We start from the raw sequence: 27,996 nt of genomic DNA on the forward strand, positions 1-27,996 counted from the left end.
GCTCAACATGTGGGAGGATTTTGAATATGATGCTCTTACAGTTAGAGCTTCGCCTCGCTGGTACACCCGCCTGTGGCCTGCCTGCTTGGGTCAGAGAAGGCAGAGATTTCCCTTATTTTTAATTGGTTATGATCCAGTGGGGCGATTCCAAAGGGCGGCCAGTGTGGGTGATCTCGCTCTAGTGGAGAGATACATCAATGCCAGTGAACATCATGTCAATGAATGCGACCGCAGGGGCAGGTAATGGGGCCTGGGGAGGGCCGAGGGGCAGGAGGGGCAGAAACTGTTGGGGACAGTCAGGGTCTACCAGGGAGAAACATACCTTCCAGATCTGCAGCCTGAGGGAGGGCAGATGTCATGCTTAAGGCTCTTCTTTCATGGAGACCTCTGGGTTTTGTACCTACTTTAGGCTCCTAGGCACCTGAAACCTGCACACCTTGGAAGGGCAGCTCCTAGGCTTTCTTCAAGAGAAGCAATACAAAGAACTTCAGTTAATTTACAAATCCCTTTACATTGTCTCTTTTAGAGCACTTTATTGGGGGCTTTAAAGGAATTTAGCTTAGAAAACCACCTACATCTTTTTATGTGTACACTTACAATTTTTAGGTTTGAGTGTTTTGCCTGCATGTATTTTCAGTGTACTGCACAAGCATAGGAAGAGGGTGTTGGATCTCCAGGAACTGGAACCATGGACAGTTGTGATCTGCTTTGTGGGTGCTAGGAATCAAACCCAGGTCCTCTACAGGAAAAACTAGCGCTTGTAAATGCCAAGCCATCTCTCCAGCCGTTATGTATATGTTTTTAATGCTGTTATATGCAACACAGAAAATTGTATCATAAGATAAATTTTCACATATAAAGCCAACTCAAAGCCAAAGAAACCCACAAAGAATCACCAAGAAATCTTATGTCTGTTTCATGCTTGCTGAGGAATCTCAGAAGGAAAATTTCAACTTGAACTATAACTTTATTCCCCGGCCCCTTATATACATGTTGTATGTGTTTTGGTACATACGTGAAGGCTAGTGGTTGACATTCTCTTTGAAAATTTCTTTTCATCTCATTAAAAAAATCACATGTGTGTGTTCACTTGTGCCTCACACATGCCCACTACGTGTGTGAAGGTCAGAAGAGAACTGTTGACAGCTGTGTTCTGCCACCTTGTGGATTCTGGGCATTGAATGTAGGCCATTGGTTCTGCCCGTAGGTGGCCTCACCTGATGAACCACCCTGTGGTTCCTCCACCTCAGCTTTTTAGACAGATTCTCTCACCCAAATCCCCACTGTGTTGGACTGGTTGTCTTGGAGTATACTGATTGACCTAGACTTGCTGGCAAGCACGCTTTGGATATCCTCCTGTATCCACATCTCCAGCACCAGTTTCTCAAGGTGTTTGGGTTTCTGAAGTCGAGGTCTCAGGCTTGCAGAGCGAGTGATTTCCCAGCTGCGTTGTAACAATCACTGCAGCCCTCTTTCCTTGTCCTTGTTTCTTATTTCTCAGTAGATTATAGTCAGGAAACAATGACCCTCAACCGTAGATTCTCCATAAGAAGTTATTTAGTCTATCGTTATTCAGTCTTCCAAATTAGAGCTTCATACAAATAATAGAACAGTAAATTATTGTTTCAAAGTATTTTGGCTTACTAACTGTATTCTTTAAAAACACTGAATTTTCCAGCTGTATTTATCCATTCTGCCAGTCCACTTATTCCCTGCATGTAACTTAGATATCTACTGTACATCACACAAATCTACTAGCTCTCAAGACCCTCTCATTCTTAAAATATTACATTTGTCCAGTCAGCTTTCCTGACGTTCTATAAATTTAAATACGGAAAACAATGAACGATGCTCATTTGAATCCCTAGTATTTTTTGTCTTAAAGCTTTTTGAAAATCAAAGCAAGGGAGCTATGATACCATAGGTTATCTCCTTCTGGATAGATTTGCTCAGTTTTGGTGCTAATTCATGAAGGTATAAGGCAAAGCCATTTGCTACCACCTGGTGTCTATATTAACATGGACATTCTGTCTATTGTCTGAAGACTATGCTGTGTCCCTGTTGGCAGCAAATATAGAAACATTAATTCTGGGCATTGAGAAATGAAAAACATTAAAGTATTGATGACTGAAAATTTAGATTTTTGTTTGTTGTTATTGCTATTCTAAATATGTTTACATTTCATAGTCTTAAGAGCTGAAATTTTCATAGATACATGTGACCTTTAGAAGTGTCATGGGCCTGTGGATTGTGTCATAATTTCATTGGATGTAAGGCACAGTGGACTGCATGGTGACCTTTTATTTTGTATGGTAGCAAAGTAAAAAACATTGCCAATCATAGTCATAAAATATCATGAATTCTAAGTGTCAGACATCAGCGATGCTAAAGTGTGAAATAAAGAGTAAGGTGGGTGCAGTGGAACTGCCTGCATTCCTACCTACTGGAAGGATTACCAAGTTCAAGGCCTGCTTAGGGAATATAGTGTTAAAATATTGTAAAGTTATTTGAGTAAAGAATTTCACATCTGCAGTAGGTATAATTCTGTTATTTCTCTTCATTGAAATATTGTGTTTGTTACCATTAGGAAGACCAATCATAATTGTATCCAGCAAACACTGAGCTGTCAGGTGCTGGAAGCATTTGTACGTGCTCTTGAAGATGTGAGTTGAAGCATCACAGCATCACTGTGTAAGAGAGCTGCAGTGTTGAATCCCCATTCTCCAGATGGAGAGATTGATTTGTGGAGATCATAGGAAGTCTTCGTTGTAACTTGTAACACTCAGAGATTAGAGTTGGATTCAAATCCAATCAGAGTTCAATCTATTGGGCATTCTCCTGTTATCCAGAGAGGTTACTCTGAGGAAGGATGAAGCTTGTGATATAGCACTCGCCTTGAATGGTACAGCCATGCACTATATGCCTAGCACAGAAGATGAACACCTGAGTAGAGAAATAAGTAAATAATAAAATTTTAGTTTCTTCTCTTACATCAGAAGGAAATGCACATTGGTGTCTACTATTTACACTTGAGTGTGCCTTTACATAATAATCTGTAATTTCTTAAAATGTCCTCTCAATTTGTAGGAGTCCACTACATTACGCCTCTGCCCATAATCATCCAAACGTGGTAGAGTTGCTATCATCCAACGACTGTACCAATATTAATATGAAGGACGATGAAGGCCGCACTCCATTAATTAAGGTAGCTATCGGGAAACACTTTTGGTATAAAATGGATTAGAAATTATCCTTGTTTGGTTTTTGTTGCTGTGATGAAACACTGGCCCAAACCATCTCAAGACAGGAAAGGTTTATTTGGCTTACAATTCCACATCACAGTCAGTCATGAAGGGAAACCAGGTCAGGAGTTCAATCAGGACCTGAGGCAGGAAATGAAGCAGAGGTCATGGGGGAATGATGCTTTTCCATGGCTTGCTCAGATTTCTTATACTACTCAGGACAACCCTCCCAGTCATGCCACCACCCCTAGGAAGCTGTGCCCGCTCATATCAACCTCAATCAAGAAAATACTATACAGGCTTTCCAGAGTCCAGTCTGGTCAAGGCAGTTCTTCAAGTGAGGTTCCTTCTTTCAAGGTGTCTTCAACCTGTTTCATGGTATCAAAACAAGGAAATGAACAAGCAACCTCCCCCACTACAGCAATGGCCAAACAGTGCTAGTGAAATGCTTTAATATCTAGGTGTGATGGCACACCTCTGAAACTCTACCACTTGGAAAACTTTGGTGGGGAGGTTATGAATTTAGGAACGTCTGGGTAATTGAGGACCCTCTCTCAAAAAGAGAGGGATAATATGCATAACCTAAATAATTGGTCTCATCCAAGGGTAACTATTCAATGGAATTGTTGGAATGCTTATTCAGGTTCTTGATTTCAGTATCTCTTTCTTTATACAATACCCACAGGCCACCGAGAGGGACAACATTGAGTGCATCTGTATCCTACTCAGGCACGGTGCTGATCCCCACATTGTCGATGACAATGGACATGCTGCCCTACACCATGCCATTTGCAGGGGCAAAACCACAGTTGTCCGCAAGCTGTTAGAGTATAATGCAGATATTACAGCAAAAACAGGGGTAAGAATCATTCAACTTCATTCCTAATGTACTTCCAGCAATGACACTCAGATCACTTTCCACATTCTGAAGCTCAAGCAGTCTCACTGAATCTGTTCAGAGTCAAGCATTTTTTCCTAATCTGTTTTTCATAGTTTTGTAGGTAACTTAAAGGAACTCAGCACAGCACTTGGGCTTTACTTTAAAATTGAACAAGTAAAGGACTTGGGCCCATACACAAACAATAGAAAAAAATAATTTTAAGATAAATGTCTGTAGAAAATACAAATCTGTTGCAATTAAGAAGCTACTGATATGACTTGTCCCTCAGAGATTAGGCGAGGCTAGAGTGGGAAGGTCACAGGCACACAGGTAAATGTGGAAATTTGATCATTGAAGAAAACATACTGAGAAGACTTTTTCACTTAACTTTTTCAGATTTTATATGTACATAATGAAGGGGCCAAAATGTGACTCTGTCTTAGACAAGGAGCAACTCCATTGCAATTAATGACCTAAACCTGAATCCAGGAAGTTCCCCAGTCAAGTTTAGCCAATTGGCTAAACAGTTCCAAACCTGGCCTTATAAGGCTGGGAGACCAGAGTTTCAGGATCTGGCTGCTACTGACCATATGTGACACAAAATTTCCACAGTGGATGAAACTGTTACTAGTTCTGTCCAATCAACATGCCCCCCATGTAACTATTCCCTGACTGCCCAATTATTATAAAGATACTTAGAATTCCCCATGTCCTCTTTCAAAGGGCCTGCATGTCTTTGTCCCTGGTCCTCATTAACATTTTATATGGGTGATGGACTGTTGCATGCTGGCTATTGCTGAAGAATAAGCACTCTTTGAGTTTACATACCATTTGAGTCTGAGGTCTTCCTCTAGCATTTTTTGGACCACTACAACAGGAAATGATGTTTGGTTTGGGAGAAAATTTTTAGTTTAGGGAAAATAGTTTTGAAATACAGATTGAAAAACTGCTCCAGAGATGCCACTTGAGTTCACTCATTCAACAGATGCACACCAAATCTACCTCCACGTTTTAGGATTGGGGCAATGGAGGCCCATCTCCATGGAACTAAGAAACTTGGAACCAGCAAGCGTTTGTGGCAAGTTCTGGAAATAGTGGTGTTCATGGGCATTGTTGAACAGGGAAAAATGTTTCAAAGGAAAAGGAAGCCCTGTGTGTGTTAATCTGCAGCAAGGGCTGAAGGAAAATCTATCCTTTTGTGACTCGTTTTCTTTACAAAATCTGTGATACATTTTTCAGTTGATAAGCATGTCAGTTTATAAAATGAAAATTTTCCTTTGCAGTATGGATTAACACCTTACAAGCTTGCATTATTTGAAAATCAGCCTGAAATGGCGGAGTTCCTGATTCAGAATGGTGCGGATGCAGATGAGGAGCTTCCGCCAAATAGGTACCATTTCTTTTTTACAATCTTAGTGCCATTTTTGAGGGTGTCATTGCTTAAGTAATGAACACTAAAATGGTAGAGGGAATATTGCTTCAACTCATAAGCACCTATTGAGAAAGACTAGCTCACAGGGAGTGTGAGCTGGAAAAGAGACTGTTCCAACATAAACAAAGGAACAGTGTGTCCCAGGGCTCAGATTCCCATTTAAAAACAAGTTGTCATTTCTAATCTGATTTGATTGGCAATTTTCTAATTAAGGCAACTTCACATTAGTGTTGTTTACTTTGAAAAGTGTCAACTTTATTTTTAACACTGAAATGTATAATTTTATTACTTCTTATTCTGTTCCTTATATATTTTATTCTTATATATGTTCAATTTAAATATTTTTTCAAATATTTCTTTGATCACTCACTCTGCTTTAAGTGAATTTTGAATAAGCAAATAGATTCGGTTATCCATCAATTAGATGATATTACCAGATGCTATTATTCTTTCCTGTGTCCTGTCTGAAATATCTTGACTCTGTGTTGGTCAGATGTGAATCTGTGCACCCAAACTCTTGAAACAGATAATCTGGATAGGGACATTTGTCCAAAATAAGTACAAAGAACAAAGACTCCATTGAGAAAATACCTCCATACTATCTGGTTGTAAGGCATTTTCTTAATTAGTGATTGATGGATGTGGACCCAACACATCATGGGAAGTGCTGTTCCAGGGCTCATGGTCCTGAGTTGTATAAGAAAGCAGAATGAGCAAGCCGGTAAGCAGCTCCCATCTGTGGCCACTGTAAGCTCCTGCCTCCAGCTTCCTTCCCTGTTTGAGTTCCTGCCCTGACTTCCTTTAATGATGGACTATGATGTGGACATATAAGCCAAATGAATTCTTTGGTCCCAAGTTCATTTTGGTCATGGTGTTTTATCATAGAAATAACAGCTCTAAATAGGACACTTGGTATTTAAGAAGAGTTCAGCATTAAAAATCAAACGATTACCTTTTTTGTTCATACGTGTAAGTTTAAAGTCAGATGAATTAAAAAGTAAAGCCTGTGTGTTGTGTATTTTTTATTGAAAATACACTTTTGCATACCATATATTCTAAACATGTTTTATCATCCTTCATCTTCATGTACTTGTTTTTGTGTCCCATCCAAAATACAGTACAACACTGTGTGATGGATTTGCCTTCCATCTTATTTGAGGCATGTTTTCTATTTTTATTTGGCACTTGGCCACTTACTCCAGGTGAGCAGGCTGGGAAGCCTCTTTGGTATCTTACTACCTCCACCTCCTTTATACTATAAAAGTGCTGGGATTATAGACACATTACACAGTGTCTGACTTTTTGTTGAATTCCAGGTATTCAAATTCTGGGCTACTGTGACAGTTATGTATACCCACTGAGCCATATATCTGACTCTAGAACACTCAATTTTTAAAAGAAGACTTTGAGCCTAAATTAAAGAAGTAGTTATAAGTGTATTGCTATTAATTATGGAACTAAGGCTTCTGAGTGCAGAGCACTTTCAATTAAACCTCTAATCCAGTTAGAGGGCCTGTGTTTTTCTCTAATAAGAACCATTTGAGGTCATTTATTCTTCCTTTAATACAAGATAAACAGAAATTTATAAAGCTGGTACTTTTGAAGCAAATGGAAAAAGTATGCTTGTGACTTTGACATGGAATAGCACAGTTTTAGGAATTCATGACTAGTAACATGTCTCAGGAATAAAGTACTTATCATACAAACCCAAGATTTCAGAGTTCAACTCCTCAGAACACAGAAAGGGCCTCATGTGCTTGTGTGCATCTTTAACCTCAGGGAACCTCGAGGGCCATGGGAGATGAAGACAGGAGGCTGTCTGGAAAGTTATACTTTAGATAGTCTTGCTTTTACAGCTGTTAACAACAAGAAACTCTGCCTCAAAACTGAGTTAGAAGGTAAGGACTGGCAGTCAAAGATGTCCTCTGACCTAAAAAACATGCACTAGGATCAACAAACACAAATGCATACACACATGTGAACAGGAACGCATATCAAATATGAAGATGAAAAAGTTACGTTTAGATTGTTGATCTAATAAGACTGGGGATCATTATCTGCTCAAAAGACATTGAAAATAGTGGTCAAGGTTGAAGGTTTTCCTACAGTTTGCTGGAGATCACTTCAGCAGCGGTGCTATTTTGGACAAGGTTCACATCGCACGTGAAAAGTCCCATGACAAGCTCCAAGACCGTGATGACAGCCAAAGCATGTAAAAGGAACGGCGAAAGCAGAAACTAGGAAAATAAAGCTGCTGGTCCAGAGTATACTGGCAATAGGCCCCGAAGTCCAGCAGTCTTAGCTGTGACCTGGGAAGAATATAGCTGACAAAAGAATGTTGCTTTCCTTGAGTTTTGAAGCTGGTCGTGAGTTACAAAGACTCAGGATTACACAAAAAGTCACTAAATAAAGAAACAGCCAGGCGGTGGTTTCAGCTTTCACACATGAATGAACTGTTAAAACAATTTGAAGGTACCACAACTGTTACAGCTTCTAAGCAGAAGGATGCTTAGAAGCAAAAAAAAAAAAAATACTTTTTCAAATACTGACCATTGAGAGCATAGTACTCAACAGAATGCCTCCAAAGAGTTCTGACAGAGATAGGACTGTGGGGCCATAGGGACATGCAGGCAGATGAATGGAACAGGAGCACTGACACCACGAGCATATAATACAAGGTTACTGGATCATTCAAAGCAAATCGTATGGAAAAAGCACTGCTATCATTCATGTGTGTGTGTGTGTGTGTGTGTGTGTGTGTGTGAGTGTGAGTGTGTGAGTGTGTGTGTGTTTTAATCAAGAGCTAAATTTTCACCGTTTCTTCTCCATGAGGAAAGGTGGAAGGACAGCAGTTATTAATCATCATCAACTATTGAAGAATGAATTTAGAGTTATTAGGCCGGGCCTTGTTGCCTATACTTTTAATCCCAGAACTTGGAAGGCAGTAGGCACAGAGATCTCTTTGATTTCAAGACTAACATGATGCATATAGTGAGTTTAAAGTCAGCTGGACGCTTAATGAGATCCTGTTTCAAAAAATTATTTGTAAGTATCTAATGTAAGCTATATTAGGGACTCAAAAATAAAAAATTTAGAAAACATGCTAAGTGTTTTTATATGAATAGTTAAATGATGATCACTTTTAAACATATGTCACAGTGGAGAAACAGCTGCAGCAGAATCTGAACAAACCAAGAAACAGTGTGCTAACATCAGCAAAGGTAAGAATGACTCCAACTGCTCCCACCTCCCCTAAAGAAAATAAGGAAGAGTAAAGATTTTAGATCCCCTAAAGGAGTTAAGGAAATCAAGTATAAATGCAGTTCTCTGGTTTTCAAATATTCTGAAAAGTCAGAATTAATTAAGAAACTATTTCAAAGAATTTTCAATTGTGAAAATATATTGTCAAAACACTGCTTATTTTACATTAATGCTGATATCTGTACTGCCTTTGAATAAAGGAGAAATCAACTTCACGCGGCACCTGTCCTACATAGTCACATTGCAGCAAATAGGATAATTAGAAATACATATTCTTCTTTACTTTTATGACAAAAGCCTTGTATGTTGTACTGCATACCAATACACAGATAAGTGTCACTTATGTAATGTAATTATGTCTCAAACAAACCTCAGTAATCAATAACTATCATTAAATAATTTGTCTACCTTACAATATAATTAAAATCTTCTGACCTCTTTAATGTCTGTGCAATTTCTCAATTTGGACAGTTTTGTCCTCCTACTGTATAACTGTTTTCTTTAGAAATCTCCCATTTTAGGGTGAAAGCTTTGTTCTGTAGTGAATGTGTTGTTTTTATGAAGATTTATCAATTCTAACATTGTTTTCCTTTTCGCTTCCTTCCATTATCTCTTCTTTCCTTCCTTCTTTCCTTCTTTCCTTCTTTCCTTCCTTCATTCCTTCCTTCCTTCCTTCCTTCTCTTCTTTCCTTTTAAGTTTTTGTTTTATGAAGTGCTAGACATTGAACACAAGGCTTTGGGAGCATTCTACACAAGCACCCTACCCGTTATCTCTGCCTTCAGTACTTTTCTCTTTAGTTTTTCTTAAATAGAACGCGGTAGGTGTGTGTATCATTTCCATGCTTTAAAGCATGATTCAGAAATAAAAATTGGAACAAAAAGCAGAGTGAAGAAAATAACATCATTCTGTATTTCAAAGAATTAGCTGCCTCTCCATTGAGTCTGGAGAACCTTTGTGGCAGTGGAGGGAACACCACATAGTATTTACTTTCAGCAACTGTCATCACAGTGTCTTTTATACCTAACTTGCCAGTGGCAACCACCCTAGGTAGTGAATTCAAAACCCTCTTCCCACAAGAGTACGATGAAGAGAGTCAATATGATTGTAATGGAGACAGCTTTGTGTCACTTTGTTATGAAGTTAGTTGTTCATGGCATTTGTGGTGGTGAGAACTGACTGAGGCCTCCTGCATAATAAGCATAGGCTTTCCTACTGAGCCGCAATCCCAGTCCACTAGTTGGTGGCCCTACTGACCTTCCTGAGTCACCATAGTTGGTGAGTGAAAGCTTTGCGGAGTGTAGTAGTCTGGGCTTGCATCCATGGTTTCTTAGTGTCTGCAGCACATCTATCCGGGACCTTCTGGCTTTCATGGTTTCCATTGAGAAGTCAGGCGTAATTCTGATAGGTTTACCTTTATATGTTACTTGACCATTTTCCTTTGCATGTTTCAATATTCTTTCATTATTCTTATGTTTTTGTTTTGATTATTATAGGGCTAGGAAATGTTATTTCTTTGATCCAGTCTATTTGGTGTTCTGCAATCTTCTTGAACTTCATAGAGATATCCTTCTTTAGGTTGGAAAAGTTTCCTTCTATAATTTTGTTGAATATGTTTTTGTGCCTTTGAGATGAAGTTGTTCTTCTTCTTCTACCCCTATTATTCTTAGTTTTGGCCTTTTCATGGTGGCCCAGATTTCCTGAATGTTTTGTGTTAAGAATTTGTTGGATTTAATGTTTTCTTTGACCAGAGTCTATTTTCTTTATAGTAAGTCCAGTGCCTGAGATTCTTTCTTCTATCTCTTGTATTCTATTGGTTATATTTGTCTCTGTAGTTCCTGTTCATTTATCCAGATTTTCCATATCCAGAATTCCCTTGGTTTGTGTTTTCTTTATTACCTCTATTTCAGTCTTCAAGTCTTAAACTGTTTCTTTCACTTGTTTGCTTTTTTCATGGGTAGTTTTGGGTTTCTTTGTGGGATTTATTAATTTCTTCCAACTTTGTCTTCTCTTCAATTTCTTTAAGGGAGTTTTTCACTTCCTCTGTAAAGATATACATCATTTTCATAAAGTTACATTCAAAGTCATTTTCTTCTACTTCTGGGTTAGGATGATCAAGTCTACCTTTTCTGTGTCCACTGGATTCTGGTGATACCATGTTTTTTAGGATGTTGGAGGAATTCTTGCATAGGCACCTACCCATCTCTTTTATCCCCATCTCTTCCTTCAAATGGGGCCAGCAGTGTCTTGGCATGTTGGTACAATCCTTGCTGTGGCTGTCTCTTAGGTCTCCTCAGTATTGGAGCAAGCTGTGTTTCAGAGTTCCACAGAGCTCGCAGGCTCTTAGGTCCCCTCAGTATTGGAACAAGCTGTGTTTCAGGGTTCCACGGAGCTTGCAGGTGAACAGGCACCACCTTGGATTTTCTTTGTGGTGAAGAGGGTTGATGGAGGTCTCCCACATGCTAAGCCTCATTGCAACCCATTTGTTGGTGGGACCAACACTCTGCTTCAGCCATAGGCAATGCCAAGGAAGTTATATTACAGTTTATATACTGTGCATAAAATAAACAAGAATTTGCTTTATTCCTTTTCAGAGGGCGGGCTTTTAGCATGCAGGGGGAGCTTGATGCCTTGTCTGTGGGAACTCCAATGTTTCCTGGAAGGGACTACTACCATGCAGTTGCTGCTTGGTTCCCACATTTCTTCCATGCTTCTCACCCCAGAGATAGAGTTTAGGGTGCTTAATTACTGCAGGAGGCTTTCCAATAGCTCTTACCACGGTAGGTGATAGGTACTGGTGCTGAACTTCTTTGCACTGCCCATGAGCGAGGGACCAGAAGCTAGAACTGAGGGGCTACTGCAGCTTCCTCAGAAGCACTTGAGGAGAATGCATACCTTGCTCCCTCTCTGGAGCTTTGCCAACCTATCAGTTTGAAATTTTTTGCAGGGGCCTTTGTCCTTGGTCTGCTTGCTGCTTGTTGATTTTCATTTTGCTATGCTGCAAAGGGCAGTCACCGTAGACTTAGCTTCCTTGTGTCTGGAATTTTCATCTTCAATGGAATAACTCAAACCTTAGAGAAACTCCTTTAACTTCCATACAAGACGAGTACGCTCACTTACAATTCTCCTAACACCATTAGTCCAGAGACAAAAGCAGCAGCAGCAACACTGTGCTACCACTTTAACACTTCAGCTTGTGAAATTGATTCTGGTTAAGATGCCTTATTGTGTTCAAGATCTTAGGTGTTTTGTACACCAATTTATTATAAGTAGTAACTTTTCATAAATTTGTCTGTATTTGAAACATACAAAGAAGTCTCAATTAAGAGTTATCCATATATTTGTTGTCTGTAAGTCAATAGTCACTTTAAATTTTATCCACATTTGGGAACAAAGTATATGTATTAAAAAATATTGGGCTTGGCATTTAATGCTCTTATATTTTACAATTGATAATAACATATTTTGTTTTTCTACTTTATAGCTAGTCGAAGACTTAAAAACCAGATCTCACTCAGGTATGAATGTCTGGATTTCACCATAAACTGAATATGTAAAGAATATAAAGTTCAGAAGCTACCACCATGTTTTTCTGAGTAAGACAATTTCAGCTTCTTGATTAGTTGCTAATCAAAGCTGAATATTTATCTGTGGAGCTTATAGTTTTAAATACCTGATGATTCCTCTGATACAGCATGAAATGCTGTTAAGACCCCTGTCTGTGGAGGTGATTCAGCTGTAAAGTGCTGGCTGTGCATATGGGAGAATGGGAGATGGATGCCCAGGGTCCACATGAGGCCTGATGGTCTTGTGTGCTTCTAGAATCCTGGTGAGCTTTCATGAGATTGCAGGTGAAGACAGAGCATGCCCTGACATTTCTGGATTGCTTGCCTGAGGTTTGCATTCATGAATGAAAGACCCAGTCAGAAAACTAATGCTTAAGGTTAGGTTCAACTCCTGAGTCTATATTCCAATCACCACACCTACACACTGGCATGTATGTACCTTCAATCACACATACATAGAAATACACAGCACATAACGTATTTTGCACATGTATGTAAAAGGATCCATTTTCAAGTCATTAATCCTTTTCACTAATTTGTTTGGCTGAGTTATCTGTGGGAAGAGTGTGAGTAATATGGCAAGGTTCAAGACTCTCCAAGGCTTTGCTAAAGATCACCTCAGAATGGCCTTGTAGACATGCTTCTGTCCAGCAGGTTAATAGCTCCCTCAGTGAGCTCCCCAACTGTGGTGAATCCCAAGGTAGGTGAAGCTAGAAAAACAAACTGGTTGGTCCAGAGCTTAGCAACCAGAAGCCCTGAAATTTGGAGCTCTTAGCTGTATGGAGTAGAGCTGAGGGTCTGTATTGCTCTGCAGTGCCCTGTAAATACTCAAGCCTTGTGCAGGAAGGAATGGCCATTGAATATAAAGAGGATCATCATAGATCCTGGTGGTTTGGTGCATGCTTTTAATCCCAGCACTCAGGAAAGCAGAGGCATGTGGATCTGTGAGTTCAAGGCCAGCCTGGTTTACAAGAGCCAGTTCCAGGATAGGCTTCAAAACTACAGAAAAAGTCGGTCTCAAAAAACCAAAAAAAGGAAAAAAAATTTCATCATGTATTTGTGCACAGACTACCAATAAAGCAGCTTCAAATCACCAAAATATGCTGAATTCTGATATGGTTGGCAGCTTAATGTTTAGACATAGAGTTTGTTTCATGTTCTCCCAAAGCAGCTTCTTGGGAAAAAGTGTGTGACTAAATGAAATGCCTAAAAAGTTTCTTGACAGAAAATAGGCGAAGGTGCTTTAGGTTTAGGGATAGAAATGAAATAGGAGCACTAAGTACTTAGAGCACAAAACAATCAGTTCCTGCAACCATCAGAACAAAGTGTGTGGGAAAACTGCCATTCCCCTGTCTTCTGTGCTTGGAAATGTGTGTGTGTGTGTGTGTGTGTGTGTGTGTGTGTGTGTGTGTGTGTGTGTGTGTTGTTTTTATCAAGTGCTAAATTTTGTATGTTCTTCTCCATGAGGAAAGGTGGAAGGAGAGCAATCATTAATCTTCATCAACTGTTGAAGAATGAATTTAGAATTATTTGGCTGAGCCTCTTTGCCCATGCCTTTCATCCCAGAATGTGGGAGGCAGGAGGCTTAGATCTCTTTGATTTCAAGATATACATGAAACATATAGTGTGTTAAAAGTTAGCTGGAATACATAATGAGATCCTGTTTCAAAAAATGTTTTTGTAAATATCTAATGTAAGATGTATTAGGGACTCAAAAAATAAAGAATTTAGAAAACATGCTAAGTGTTTTGGTATGAATAGTTAAATGATGAACACTTTCAACATATATCACAGTGAAGGAACAATGACAAGAGAGCCAGAGCAGAGAAAGAAAAAACGTGTCACCTTCAAAACAGGTAAGAATGACTCCATCTGCTCCTACCTTCTCTGAAGAAAATAAGGAAGAGTAAAGATTTTAGAACCCAAAAAGGAATTAAGGAAAACAAGTATAAATCAAGCACTTTCAAGTGTGAAGTATTTTTATCAAAACATTGCTTATTTAATTTTAATGCTGACATCTGTACTGCCTTTGGATAAATGAGAAAACATCTTTACACAGCACATGTTCTCCATAGTCACATTGCAGTAAATAGGGTTGTCAGAAATACAGATTCTCCTTGAGTTTTATGACAAATGCCTGTGTGTTGTACTGCATATCACTACACATCTCACTGCCACAAAAATGTAATTATGTCTCAAAAAAACCTCAATAATCAATTATTTTCATTAACTAATTTCCTACCTTATGATATAATTAAATCATCAGGGTTCTTAAATGTCTGAGAAAGGTCTCAGTTTGTATAGTTTTGGCATACTGTATAATTGTTTTCTTTAGAAATCTCCTATTTTAGGGTGGAACTGTTTTTTCACAGTGAATATATTGATTTTAGGAAGACTTATCAATCCTTATATGTTTTCCTTTTCTTTATCTTCTTCCTATTTCTCAGTCCCTGCCTCCCCTTGTTCCCTCCACCCATCCCTAAATCCATCCCTTCCTCCCTTCCCTCCCTCCCTCCCTCTGTTCTTTCTCTCTCTCTCTCTCTCTCTTTTCTGAAGTGCTAGAGGTTGGACATAAGGCTTTGGGAGCATTTTAGGCAAGCACCCTACCCATTATCTCTGCCTTCTGTTTTTGTTAAATAGAACAGGGTAACAATTATATCATTTCCATGCTGCAAAACATGATTCAAGAATAAAAATTGAAACAAAAGGCAAAGTGAAGAAAATGACATCATTCTGTATTTCAAAGAATTAGCTGCTTTTCCATTGAGTCTGGAGAGCCTTTGTGGCAGTGGAGGGAACACCACATAGTATTTACTTTCAGCAACTGTCATCACAGTGTCTTTTATACCTAACTTGCCAGTGGCAACCACCCTAGGTAGTGAATTCAAAACCCTCTTCCCACAAGAGTACGATGAAGAGAGTCAATATGATTGTAATGGGGACAGCTTTGTGTCACTTTGTTATGAAGTTAGTTGTTCATGGCATTTGTGGTGGTGAGAACTGACTGAGGCCTCCTGCATGATAAGCATAGGCTTTCCTACTGAGCCGCAATCCCAGTCCACTAGTTGGTGGCTCCAATGGCCGTCCGGAGACACGGGGAATTCTAAAAAGGCACACTAAGTTTCCTTGACTTTAAACAAGACAAAAATGAATGAACATTTCATGTCTTGTTTGGTTTGTTTATGTTTATTTTAGTTTTTTGAGACAGGGTTTTTCTGTGTGTAGATTTGGAGCCTGCCCTTTAATGTATTCTCTACACCAAGCTTGCCTTGAACTCCCATAGAGCGTCCTGCCTCTGTTTCCAAGCACTGGGATTAAAGGTGTGAGCCACCACTGCCTGCCTCCAATGTTTCATTTCTAAAAGCAAACTGCAAGTGTCCAGGGAAGGATTGAGTGCGTTTATTGTTTACATATGTAAACATTGCATTGATTCTATGTCAGAAGGTAGCCCATGGAATTTCTGCCCCAGTCTCACAGCTGCTTCTCTGCTGGTCTCTCATCTGAGGTAGAGCTCGGGGTTATTACTACCAAGGGAGGGATCTTTCCAGTAATTCATTTCAGGGGAAGATGATGCCTGCTACCATGAGCATCCTTTAAGCTGCATATAAGTCTGGTAACACAGATGGAACTAAGGATATTCTTCCCTCAAAGGGGATGAGGAGAGGAAGCCTGTTGTCTGCCCTCCCTTGAGCTGTTATGTAAAGATCTTTGTTCCTCTTCTTTCTTTCTGCGAGGTTTCATCCTGATACAAAAGACAGAAGCCATACATATAGTCCCAGTGGTAGGAATTTTCATGATAAAATGAACAATTTTAACTAAAAGGCACAACAAGGTTCTTCGTTTCCTTGAAGAACAAAAATGTGTATAGGCCCATGAATTTTTTTTCCATTTTGAATCTGTTTTTTGTTTGTGAGACACAGTTTTATTGTTACATAGTTTTGGCTGTCTTCGGAATCACAGGGTGATTGTTTGTTTTTAGGTATTATGCTTGACAAGTTTAAGTCTTGTTTGATTTGAAATAAACAAAATGGATTAATTCTACATGAATAAATTTCCTACAAGAGAGTATTTACTCTAGAATAGTCTAGATTAGTCTCAAAAATGAATACTATGTATCTATTCATTTTATATGTTATATTTCTCTAGCATTGTAATAAATTTATTTTGATTTTTTAGAAGTCCATTATAACACGGATCAGAAGCCTTTTTGCAGGTAAGGTCTAAGAATACAATAATACTAAGGAAATTCAAAGATAACAAGCCAATTATTGGTTGTATTCTCAGATAGATACTGATTTATACACTCAATTTTTGCTTTGTTTTCCAATCCCCATAGTATTATCAATGTTTTTTAGCCTGAAATATTGTTGTTTTTAAATCATGGACATGAGGTGTATACTCAACCATCATTTCCCAAGTACCAATTCTGTGTTTTGGAAAATGAGCTTACTCATGATAACCACACTCACTATGTCCATCTGACACTCCTTGCCTTTTCAAAATTTTTCTGAAATCAGCTAGTGTACTAGACCTTCATCGCACTTATCTTTCTGAGAGCTGACAGAATTTGGGATCTCTCTGTGTTATCACACAGTATTACAAGAAGCCAACAAATTACTTTCTTCCTTTGACACCATCTCCACAGAGGCCCTTTGGTCCTGCGTAGCACCCTTTCATAGGTGGTGGAGGATCCCATGCCTTCCTCCTACCACAGTGCTCCATCCATCACTTGTCCATTTATGTGAGCTGTTTTCTACAGTAATGAAGTCTCTGGATCTCAGTAGATTATCTAAATGTAGAGAGCCAAACCATAGCATGACTATTCTGTCTGTGTCTGTGAAAGTGGGCTATGTCTTCCCCAGCAGTAGGACATGAACATGGAGTAGAAGGCCCTTTCCTTCAGTGATCTGCTCTCTCAGACACTGATTTGGCAGAAAATTAAAGGTGTTATGTCAAGCTAGTCCTGTGCTCATCTTAATTGATTACTTCCATAATAGAGGACAATTGTGTTATCATTTGTGGGGCCATGTACATTGGATGCACATTAATAAATTGCTTATTTACTCCATGTTAAAAGATCCAAAAGGCATCACAGTTAATGTCCAAAGTGCAGTTTCATAATTTACAGTAGTTACAACTGTTCCAAGAAATACCTTGCTAAAACCATGTTCCTTTCTACTTGGAATTCTAAACTGTCTCAAGCTAATAACCTGAAATTATCCACCGAGTTTTATTGCTATTTATGTTTTTATCTCATTAAGTTAATAGCAATGCTCATTTGGCATAGAAATAGGCCGATTGTGGTTTCAAGATTCACTCATGAATGGACTACTAAGGGACAGCTTGAGCGTCTCCTAGGCCATGGTATCTTGTAAGAGTGCTAGCAGAAGCAGGAACCTATTTTATGGTTCACAAACAAACCTTATGGGAGATAACATCACATGCATTGAGAGCCCACAAAGTACCATGACAGAGAGGGGTTCTGTGATGCTTTAAGAGCAAAGGATGATTTGACAAGTGAAGTCAGGGTACTAATTACATTGAGCACAAGAGTGACTATCAGTTATTACAGTATTAAAAAAATGCTGGAGAGAAATTAGTGTCTTTGTTATTCTCTCTCTCTCTCTCTCTCTCTCTCTCTCTCTCTCTCTCTCTATCTCTTTCATGTGTTCCTATGCTTTCGGTGGACTAATTTTTGTGGACTAAATTCTTTCCTTTTTCTCACATGGGAAAAAGTTTAAAAGAAAGTGTCACCAAACTTAATTAACTGATTGAAGGACAAGTTAATGCTTGACTGTAAATCTCTAATGTATGTTAGGAAATCAAACAAATAAAGCATTTGGTAAATGTTTTTATATGAATATTAAAATATTACTTTTTTAAAAATATGCCACAACAGCATACGACCACCTGCTGGAGAGCTGAAATCAATACTTAAGAAGTCTATTCAGGAGCTCCAGCCAAACCGAGCAGCGAGGCCTCAAAGGCCAGGACCCTGGCGAGGAGAGGCGCGGTGCAAACAATGGGAGCAGCATTGGCGAGGACCGCGGAGCCCCGGGCCTGGCGGGGACCGGAGGCCGCGCCATGAGCTCCGCAGCTGGAAGCCCCGCTGCGCTGTGCACAGGCCCAGGCGAGCGGCCTCTGCGAGCCCTGGGCCGCGCCCTGGGGCTGACGATGAGCTGCCGAGGCTGAGGATGATGGTAGATTGCCAGAGCTCTACGCAGGAGATTGGGGAGGAGCTGATCAACGGGGTCATCTACTCCATCTCCCTGCGCAAGGTTCAGCTACACCAGGGAGCCACTAAAGGCCAGCGCTGGCTAGGGTGTAAGAATAAGTGGGCCCTGAACCTCTACGAGACCTGCAAGGTGCGCACGGTGAAGGCTGGCACTCTGGAGAAGCTGGTGGAGCACCTGGTGCCTGCCTTCCAGGGCAGTGACCTTTCCTATGTCAACGTCTTTCTGTGCACCTACAGAGCCTTCACCACCACTCAGCAGGTGCTGGACCTGCTGTTTAAGAGGTACGGTAGATGTGACGCCCTCACGGCCTCCTCTAGATATGGTTGCATCCTCCCGTACTCCAGTGAGGATGGTGGACCGCAGGACCAACTCAAAAATGCCATCTCCGCCATTCTGGGCACCTGGCTGGACCAATACCCAGAGGATTTCTGTCAACCTCCGGACTTTCCCTGCCTCAAGCAGCTGGTGGCTTATGTGCAGCTCAACATGCCGGGCTCAGAGCTGGAGCGCCGTGCTCACCTTCTTCTGGCCCAGCTGGAGGACCTGGAGCCCAGCGAGGCTGAGCCTGAGGCCCTGTCCCCAGCTCCAGTGCTGTCTCTGAAGCCAACTTCACTGCTTGAGCCAGCTCCAACACTGCTTCTGGCATCCAGCCAGGATTTGGCGCCAGAGCCAGCGCCAGAGCCAGAGCCAGTACCAGCTTCTGAGCCAGATCCATCCCTAGGACCAGCACTGGCATCCAGACTGGTGGTGGCACCAGCTTCTGAGCCAGATCCATCCCTAGGACCAGCACTGGCATCCAGACTGGTGGTGGCACCAGCTTCTGAGCCAGATCCATCCCCAGGACCAGCACTGGCATCCAGACTGGTGGTGGCACCAGCTTCTGAGCCAGATCCATCCCCAGGACCAGCACTGGCATCCAGACTGGTGGTGGCACCAGCTTCTGAGCCAGATCCATCCCTAGGACCAGCACTGGCATCCAGACTGGTGGTGGCACCAGCTTCTGAGCCAGATCCATCCCTAGGACCAGCACTGGCATCCAGACTGGTGGTGGCACCAGCTTCTGAGCCAGATCCATCCCTAGGACCAGCACTGGCATCCAGACTGGTGGTGGCACCAGCTTCTGAGCCAGATCCATCCCTAGGACCAGCACTGGCATCCAGACTGGTGGTGGCACCAGCTTCTGAGCCAGATCCATCCCTAGGACCAGCACTGGCATCCAGACTGGTGGTGGCACCAGCTTCTGAGCCAGATCCATCCCTAGGACCAGCACTGGCATCCAGACTGGTGGTGGCACCAGCTTCTGAACTGGAGCCAGCTGTAGTGCCACCGCTAGAGCCTGAGCTGTCCCTCGCACCTGCTCTGGAGCGGCAGCCGGCTCTCTCACAGACCCTGGAGCTGGAGCCAGCTGCGGTGCCTGCTCCTGCACTACAGCCTTCCGGGTCTTTGCCTGGAGCCACAGAGAATGGACTAGATGAGAAGCCGCACCTCCTGCTGTTCCCTCCAGATCTGGTGGCCGAGCAGTTTACACTGATGGACGCTCAACTGTTCAGGAAAGTGGTGCCCTACCACTGCCTGGGCTCCGTCTGGTCACAGCGGGACAAGAAGGGCAAGGAGCACCTCGCACCTACCGTCCGTGCCACTGTCGCCCAATTCAACAACGTGGCCAACTGTGTCATTACTACCTGCCTCGGCGACCAGAGCATGAAGGCCCCAGACAGGGCCCGGGTGGTGGAATACTGGATCGAGGTGGCCAGGGAATGCAGAGTGCTCAAGAACTTCTCCTCCCTCTACGCCATCCTCTCTGCTCTACAGAGCAATGCCATCCACCGCCTAAAGAAGACATGGGAAGAGGTCCCCAGGGACAGTTTTCAAGAGTTCCAGAAGCTGGCAGAGATTTTCTCTGATGAGAACAACTTCGCCCTGAGCAGAGAGCTGCTCACCAAGGAGGGAACCTCCAAGTTTACCACGCTGGAAATGAACCCTAGGAGAGCCATCCGGGGCACTGTCCCCTACCTGGGCACATTCCTCACTGACCTGGTGATGCTGGACACTGCCATGAAGGACTATCTGTATGGGAGACTCATCAACTTTCAAAAGAGAAGGAAGGAGTTCGAAGTGATCGCCCAGATCAAGCTGCTGCAGTCCGCCTGCAACAATTACAGCATTACTCCTGAGGAGCTCTTCGGAGCCTGGTTCCGAGCCATGGAACGGCTCAGTGAGGCTGAGAGCTACAACCTTTCGTGTGAGCTGGAGCCTCCATCCGAGTCAGCCAGCAACACCCTCAGGAACAAGAAAAACACAGCCATTGTCAAGCGCTGGAGCGACCACCAGGCTCCCAGCACCGAGCTTAGTACCAGTAGCAGTGCCCACTCCAAGTCCTGTGACCAGCTCCGGTGCGGCCCCTACCTCGGCAGCAGGGGCATCACTGATGCCCTCAGCGTGCACTCAGCTGGTTCTTCCAGCTCTGACGTGGAGGAAATCAACATGAGCTTTGTCCCAGAGTCTCCTGATGGCCAGGAAAAGAAGTTCTGGAAGTCAGCCTCCCAGTCGTCCCCAGAGACCACTGGCATCACCTCAGCCTCCAGCAGCACTTCCTCTTCATCAGCCCCCACCACACCCGTGTCTACCACACGCACCCACAAGCGCTCCGTCTCAGGGGTCTGCAGCAACAGCTCCTCACTGCCACTCTATAACCAGCAGGTGGGCGACTGCTGCATCATCCGGGTCAGCCTGGATGTGGACAACGGCAACATATACAAGAGCATCCTGGTGACCAACCAGGATAAGGCCCCGACTGTCATCCGAAAAGCCATGGACAAACACAACCTGGATAAGGAAGAGACAGAGGACTATGAGCTAGTACAGATCATCTCAGAAGACCACAAGCTGAAGATTCCAGAAAACGCCAACGTGTTCTATGCCATGAACTCTACTGCCAACTATGACTTTATCCTTAAGAAGCGGACCTTCACCAAGGGGGCTAATAAGGTCAAGCGTGGAGCTAGCTCCACCCTCCCTCGCATGAAGCAGAAAGGACTCAAGATTGCCAAAGGCATCTTCTAAGGACGTCTCCCAGGGGCTGGCTGGCTGAGGACTAAGCACTTATAGACTAGAGTGGCCCAGGCCACACAAGTACCTCTGCCTACCTGCTAGCTCAGGCTACCCCCAGACTCCAATTTCACCCTAAACGTCTCCTGCTGCCGGGATTGACACCTGCCACTGACAGGCTGACCTGGCCTCCGGGGATCACTTGCCGCCTTAGGTGCCTTCTGCTCTCTAGAACCAGAGGACTAGCTGACTTTTGCTAAGGAGTGCTGCCAACTGGGCATGGTACCTTGCCTGCCCTGGACACTACCCTCCACACTTTCCTGACACCTCCCCAGTTGCAAATCACTGCCACCCATGCCCCCGGATGCCCCAAGGCACCCACACACCCAGCAGGACTGACCACTGCGTTCTCTCCTTGTGCCCACAGGCACTGGCCTGGAACCTTCATGGAAGTCCTGGCCTTTCCTCCCACACTTTAGCCTTTCTCAGGCTGCACCAAAGATTACACCTTCAGGGCCTACAAAGCGAGGGGGTCTCGCCCACAAGCCCCAGCCCTCCCTTGGATCAGAGAGAGAAGCCCTGTCATGGACCACCCAGATGGTATCGAATCCCATATCACTGAACGTGCCATGTAGCATCACTACAGCCCGGGTCGTAGGAGACTACTGATTGGGGTGCGGCAATATTTATTTGTTGTAAATAGAAAATGCTAGACTTGAATATTATATTAGAATCCCGTTTCTACTATGGCGTGGTCAAAAAAAAAAAAAAAGAAGTCTATCCAGATCAGTGGAGGTAAGAGTAATCATGAATACTTTGCTGCTACTTCCCTAATTTCAATAGCAACTTAATTCATTCAAAACAGGAACAAAGTAAATAAGATATAAACGTAATTTCATTTTAAAATTTGCCTCCTAATGTTCTTCACGTTCAAAATTATTTAAGAAATGGTTTTCTGAGAAATTTCAATATCAAACTATATTATCTGAACCATGTTTGTTTATTTAACGTGAGCCTCTGATGCACAAAGTATCTTTGTATAAATAAAAGAACCTCTAACTAGTCCACAGTATGGGCCCGCTAGAGTTATGTGACAGCAATTTTGCTTGTTATAAAATGAATTTTTCTTTCATTTTTGTAATAAATACATTGCATTTAGGCTACCTATATATCAGTGTCAATCAAACGTGATCATGTAAAAACAGAAGTACAGTATTCAATTACTTTCATTAAGGATGTTGAGAACTAAATTTAACTACATTTTTATGAGGTTTGTTCCTTTCTATAATTTTTCTATTTAGACATATTAGACAATTCACATACGGTTTTATGTTTATCTTTAATTATCTGCTATTTACTCTGACTATTTCTTGGCATAAAAAATAATAGGCTTGCTCAACTTTTTTAAAAAAATGGACTTTGAGTCCTGTAGGCAGTGCTGTGTATTGAACATTGCCATTATAAGCATTCTAGACAAGCGCTCGCCCTGTTGGCTATGCCGCCAGCACCTTTTTCCTTTGGTTTATTAGTGTAGGGTATACTTGGTTTATATGCTGATAGACATAACTTCCAGAACAATTTGCCACAGTAGGAGGAAGGCTGAGAAAAGAGCATCATTCTGCAGTGGACAGCACTGACTGGTCCATTGAGTCTGGAAAAGATTCTAAGAGTGGGAGGAACACTACAGAGTCTGGGCTTTCAGCAGCTGCCACCACAGTGTCTTTCACACCTACCTTGTCTATTGAGAGCATAGCATCAAGCGAATAGGAGTACATGGAGTGTAGAGGGTCTGAAAGAGTCAGTATTATTGTAATGTGGATGACTGTCCTTTACATTATTTCCACACTGGATTTCCTTTATGGTGAAGAGGGTTGTTTGATGGGGGTCTTCCACGTGCTAAGACTCATTGACAGTTCATTTGTTGATGGGACAAATGCTTTGCCTCAGCCATTGGCAATGCCGAGGAGGTTATACTGCAGTTTCCATACTGTGAATGAAATAAGTAAAAATTTGCTTTTTTCCTTTGTAGTGGGCGGGCTGTTAGCATGCAGTGAAAACTACTCACTTGAAGCTGTGTATGTGTAGACAAATGTTTCCTGTTAGGTACTACTCCCATGGAATTGCTGCCCTGTCCCCACATTTCTTCCATGCTTCTCGCCCTAGAGATACAGTTCAGGGTGCATAACTACTGCAGGGGGCTTTCCAATAGCTCTTACCATGGGAGGTGATAGCAGGTGCTGAACTTCTTTGCACTGCCTGTGGGTGAGGGACCAGAAGCTAGAACTGAGGGGCTTCTGCAGCTTCTTCAGAAGCACTTGAGGAGTGTGCACACAGTGCCCTCTCTCTCTGTAGCCTTACCACCCTGGCATCTGGAAATTCTTTGCCCTTGGTCTACCTCTGTTTTTTAAGTTTTGCTATGCTGCAAAGAGCGGTCCTCATAGACTTAGCTTCCTTGTGTCTGGAATTTTTATTTTCAATGAAATAAGTTCAACTTAATCTTAGAGAGGCTCTTTTCACGTCCATGCAAGGTGAGTGTGCTCACTTACAATTCTCCTAACACCACTATTCCAGAGACAAAAGCAACAGCAGCAACACTGTGCTACCATGTTAACACTTCAGCTTGTGATATTGATTCTGGTTAAGATGTCAGTTTCTCTGTTTGATAATGCTAATGCTCATGATCATAGGTGTTTTGTACACCAATTTATTATTAGTGTTGACTTTTGAGAAAATTGTCTCTGTATTTGAACCTTATATGAGGTGTAAATTAAGAGTTATCCTTGTATTTTTTGTCTGTAAATCAGTATTCACTTTAAAGGCTACGAAGATTCAAAGTATATGTAGTAACGAAGTATTAGCCTCAGCATTCAATGCTCTTTTTTCTACAGTTGCTTATAATATATTTTGTGTTTCTGCTCTGTAGATAATGGAGGAAATAAAGACCAGCTCTCACTCGGGTAAGAATGTCTGGATTTTAAATACAATGAGTATGTAGAGACTATAAAGTTCAGAAGCTGGCACCATGTTTTCCTCTGTGTAAGACAATTTTAGCTTCTTGATTATTTGCTAATCAAAGCTTAATTATGCCTCAGATACAGCATGAAATGCTGTTAAGACTCCTTGTCTGTGGAGGTGATTCAGCGCGTAAAGTGCTGGCTGTGCATATGGGAGAATGGGAGAAGGAAGCCCAAGGTCCACATGAGGCCTGTTGGTCTTGTGCGTTTCTAGAATCCTGGGGAGCTTATGGTGAGATTGCAGGCGGTGACAGAGCATCCCTCACATTTTTCTGGATGCCTTACCTGGATTGCTAGCCTGGGGCTTGCATTCATGAATGAGATTCAGTCATATAACTATGGCCGAGGGTGAGGGTCAACACCCAAGTCTGCACTCCAATCACCACACCTACACACTGGCATGCATGTATCTGAAATCACACATACTTACAAATACACTGCACATAACATACCATGTACATGTATGTAAAAATATTAGTTTTCAGGCAATTAATCCTGTTTACTAGTATGTTTAAGGCAAGTTGCTGGGAAGAGTGTAGGCAAAATGGCAAGGTTCAAAACTCTCCCAGACTTTGCTGAGAGGATCATCTCAGAATGGCCTTATAGACATGCTTCTGTTCAGCAGGTTTATTTCCCTCTTAATGAGTTCTACCTCTGTGGTGAATCCCAAGGTAGGTGTAAGTTAGAAAAACAAGTGTTTGGTCCAGAGTTTGCCAATCAGAAACCCTGAAATCTGGAACTTTTAGCTGTAGTTCAGATGAAGCAGAGCTGAGGGGACAATGTTGTTCTCCAGTGTCCTATAAAATGACTCAGAAATACCCTTGACTATAAAGAGTTTCAACATATGCATGTGGACACACTCTCAAAACATAGCTTCAAGGCACCAAAATATGGTGACATTAGAGATTGGTGGCAACTTAATGCTTAGACATAGAGTACTTTTCATGTTTTCCCAAAGCAAGCAACTCCTTGGGAGAGTGAGATGAAATGAAATGCCTAATTTTTTTTTTATTACAGAAAACAGGTCATGGTGCTTTAGGTTTAGGGGAACAAATGAAAAGGCAGCATTAAGTGCTCATAACAATCAGTTACTGCAACCATCAGAACAAGTGTGTGCAAAACCCGCCATTACCCCCTCTTATGTGTTCGTGTGTGTGTGTGTGTGTGTGTGTGTGTGTGTTGCATGTGTGCGTGTGCCTGTTGCATGCTTTGCATATTTCTCTGTGCAGACATGAAGGAAAAAGGAGGACATTGGTATCTTGTATCATTCTCTAACTTATACACTTGACATAAGATCTCTGACTGACCCTGGAGCTGGTCTGGCAGCCAACAAGCCCAAATGGTAGCCCGTCTCTTCCATCCACAATACTGGGGTTACATGCATGTGTCCATGCCCAGTTTTTTATGTGGATGCTGAGGATTCAAACTCAGGTTGATCTGTGTTGGCACCAAACTTTCTTACTGACTGAGCCATCTCCCAAACCACTGGCTTTTTAAATTTTTATTTTAAAATAGAACTATGAGTGAGTCTTCACTGAATGCTACATAGATTGAGACAAGTTGAAACTGAAAACAAAAACTTTTTAAAACGGGGGTCAATGTTGAATTACATAAATGCAAAAATGTCACTTAGTACACAGATAATAAATCTTTCAACAGAGATGCTCTAAGGACCAAACTCAACCCTCACTGCATGTTTTTATTCTACAGGCTCTCTGGAAAGCCTCAGGTTCCAGAATCTACAACAGAGGACAAGGCCAATACCTCTGATATTAAGGTAAAATTCTTTGTGAAATTTGTTTTCTTATGAATTTTGTTAAAATGCAGCAGTAGTCTACCTATCACAGTTTTATATGGCAATTTGGTCAGAGAAAAGTGTTTGGTATCAGTGAGCCATCCTTTCTATAAATTCCAGTGAGCAGTAAGTCCTTGCAGATAGCAATGACCCAATAAGAGAATGAACTGGAAACACAGAAAGTGGAAAATTGCAAGCAGTTCTCATATAATAGAAGGTGCCTGATGCTTGACCAAGGATGGTTTGCAGAAATAAATACACATTAGACTGATTTTGAAAACAACTGTGGTAATGCATCTGAATACATTTTAAAGGGTTCAGTTATTGAAGTGGTCCAGGCATCACCCAGGTACCTTTTCTCTCAGCATAATTGCAGTAGGTTTTCTCTTCCCTTGGATATTCTTATTTCAGGATCACATAGAAGAGCATCTCCTCTGTTTGTCTCTTTGCTTCTGTATTAACACTAGCAAGAAATTGTGAAAATTAAGCTATTTGTAATCTGTTCAACCAAGTTTACATTATAAAGAGATTACAGTGTGTTTTCTATTTGATTCCACTAGGAGGATATTAAAAACTCTTCCTCCAGGTACACAGTAAGTATTTTTCCCCAATTAGCCAGCAGTTGTAGATGTTAAGATTCAATTACCATATAGTAACACTTTGCTTTCTGGATATTTGCTCTGTATTTGACAATAATATACACTCTGATTCTTTGTATCACGTTCACACATTTAAAATATTTTAGGGTTATAATTAGACGTCAATGTGTTCATAGTAACACATCAGTTCACCTCATCACCGTGAGCTGCTGGAGATTAGGGATCCTGTTTGTAACCTGGAGCCTTAGAGTTGTGTGAATCAGAAGTTGATATTAATGACTTTTGAATGGGACTCAGCAGAAAAAATGGGTTTCTATAAAGCAGTTTCACAGATACTATGGTATGGAGGACACTAGTAAGTGAGAGTTTGTTTATAAGTGGAAAACAATATGCATTTTGCCTCCCAAACATAGAAGAGAAGTACTGATGAAAGGGGGCTATTAAAATTAATAATCATCTTATATAAGATTCACAACTTTTAAAACATAGTGAGTTCAGTTTAGTCTCAGTCACAGGGAAAGGCCAAATTTCTCAGTTCATGATTTTTTCAATCTAGCTTGCAAAAATATTTTTTAATTAAGATGATATCTTAGTAATTTGTAAATAGCTAAGCATAGTAGAAGATATTTCACTTTTAAGTAATATTTTCTACTTTTCATGTTTCAACACCCTGTCCTGATAAGGAACAAAATAGTTTTGAAATTGTGCACCCCAAATCAAGAGTTCATTTCCCAATCAAACCAGGAAAGTTGATCTTCTGTCTTTTTATTGCAGATGATACAGAAACAAATGTTGTATTCCAAGAAGATCGCCGCAAGGAAAAAGAGGGAGCAAGAAGAGCTAAGTATATCAGTGATGGACTTAAGTTCTTCAGGAGAAGCACTGCCTGAGTTCTCTCAAAGAAATTCATGTTTGATGGTAATTC

General features: G+C 41.5%; 1 protein-coding gene across 3 annotated transcripts; it reads left to right on the forward strand.

Annotated features, from left to right (window-relative positions):
- Positions 1-27,958, forward strand: LOC148120232 (ral guanine nucleotide dissociation stimulator-like). Of its 3 annotated transcripts, none has more exons than XR_015739454.1 (12): positions 1-240; positions 3,088-3,205; positions 3,928-4,101; positions 5,406-5,512; positions 8,714-8,775; positions 12,298-12,331; positions 14,174-14,235; positions 16,556-16,592; positions 18,279-22,337; positions 24,587-24,620; positions 26,388-26,454; positions 27,846-27,958. XR_015739454.1 is itself a non-coding variant. In XM_087912166.1 (9 exons), the coding sequence occupies exons 1-9, from the start codon at positions 8-10 to the stop codon at positions 21,676-21,678; spliced, it is 4,227 nt and encodes a 1,408-aa protein (XP_087768292.1). In that variant the 5' UTR covers positions 1-7; the 3' UTR covers positions 21,679-22,383. The 3 variants fall into 3 exon arrangements, 1 of the variants encoding a protein (XP_087768292.1); XR_015739455.1 differs by lacking the exon at positions 27,846-27,958 and adding an exon at positions 27,033-27,065; XM_087912166.1 differs by lacking the exons at positions 24,587-24,620; positions 26,388-26,454; positions 27,846-27,958 and having other exon boundaries at positions 18,279-22,383.
- The last annotated feature ends 38 nt before the right edge of the window (positions 27,959-27,996 follow it).

This window comes from Myodes glareolus, chromosome 12, assembly GCF_982192425.1.
Source record: "Myodes glareolus chromosome 12, mMyoGla1.1, whole genome shotgun sequence".
Classification (NCBI taxonomy): Eukaryota; Metazoa; Chordata; class Mammalia; order Rodentia; family Cricetidae; genus Myodes; species Myodes glareolus.

Bases quoted from the DNA above. Each gene is read 5' to 3' on its own strand.
- LOC148120232 (XM_087912166.1), top strand. From the start codon at position 8: ATGTGGGAGGATTTTGAATATGATGCTCTTACAGTTAGAGCTTCGCCT. The intron at 241-3,087 runs GTAATGGGGCCT...CTCAATTTGTAG, and splicing joins GAATGCGACCGCAGGGGCAG to GAGTCCACTACATTACGCCT. The intron at 14,236-16,555 runs GTAAGAATGACT...TTGATTTTTTAG, and splicing joins ACGTGTCACCTTCAAAACAG to AAGTCCATTATAACACGGAT.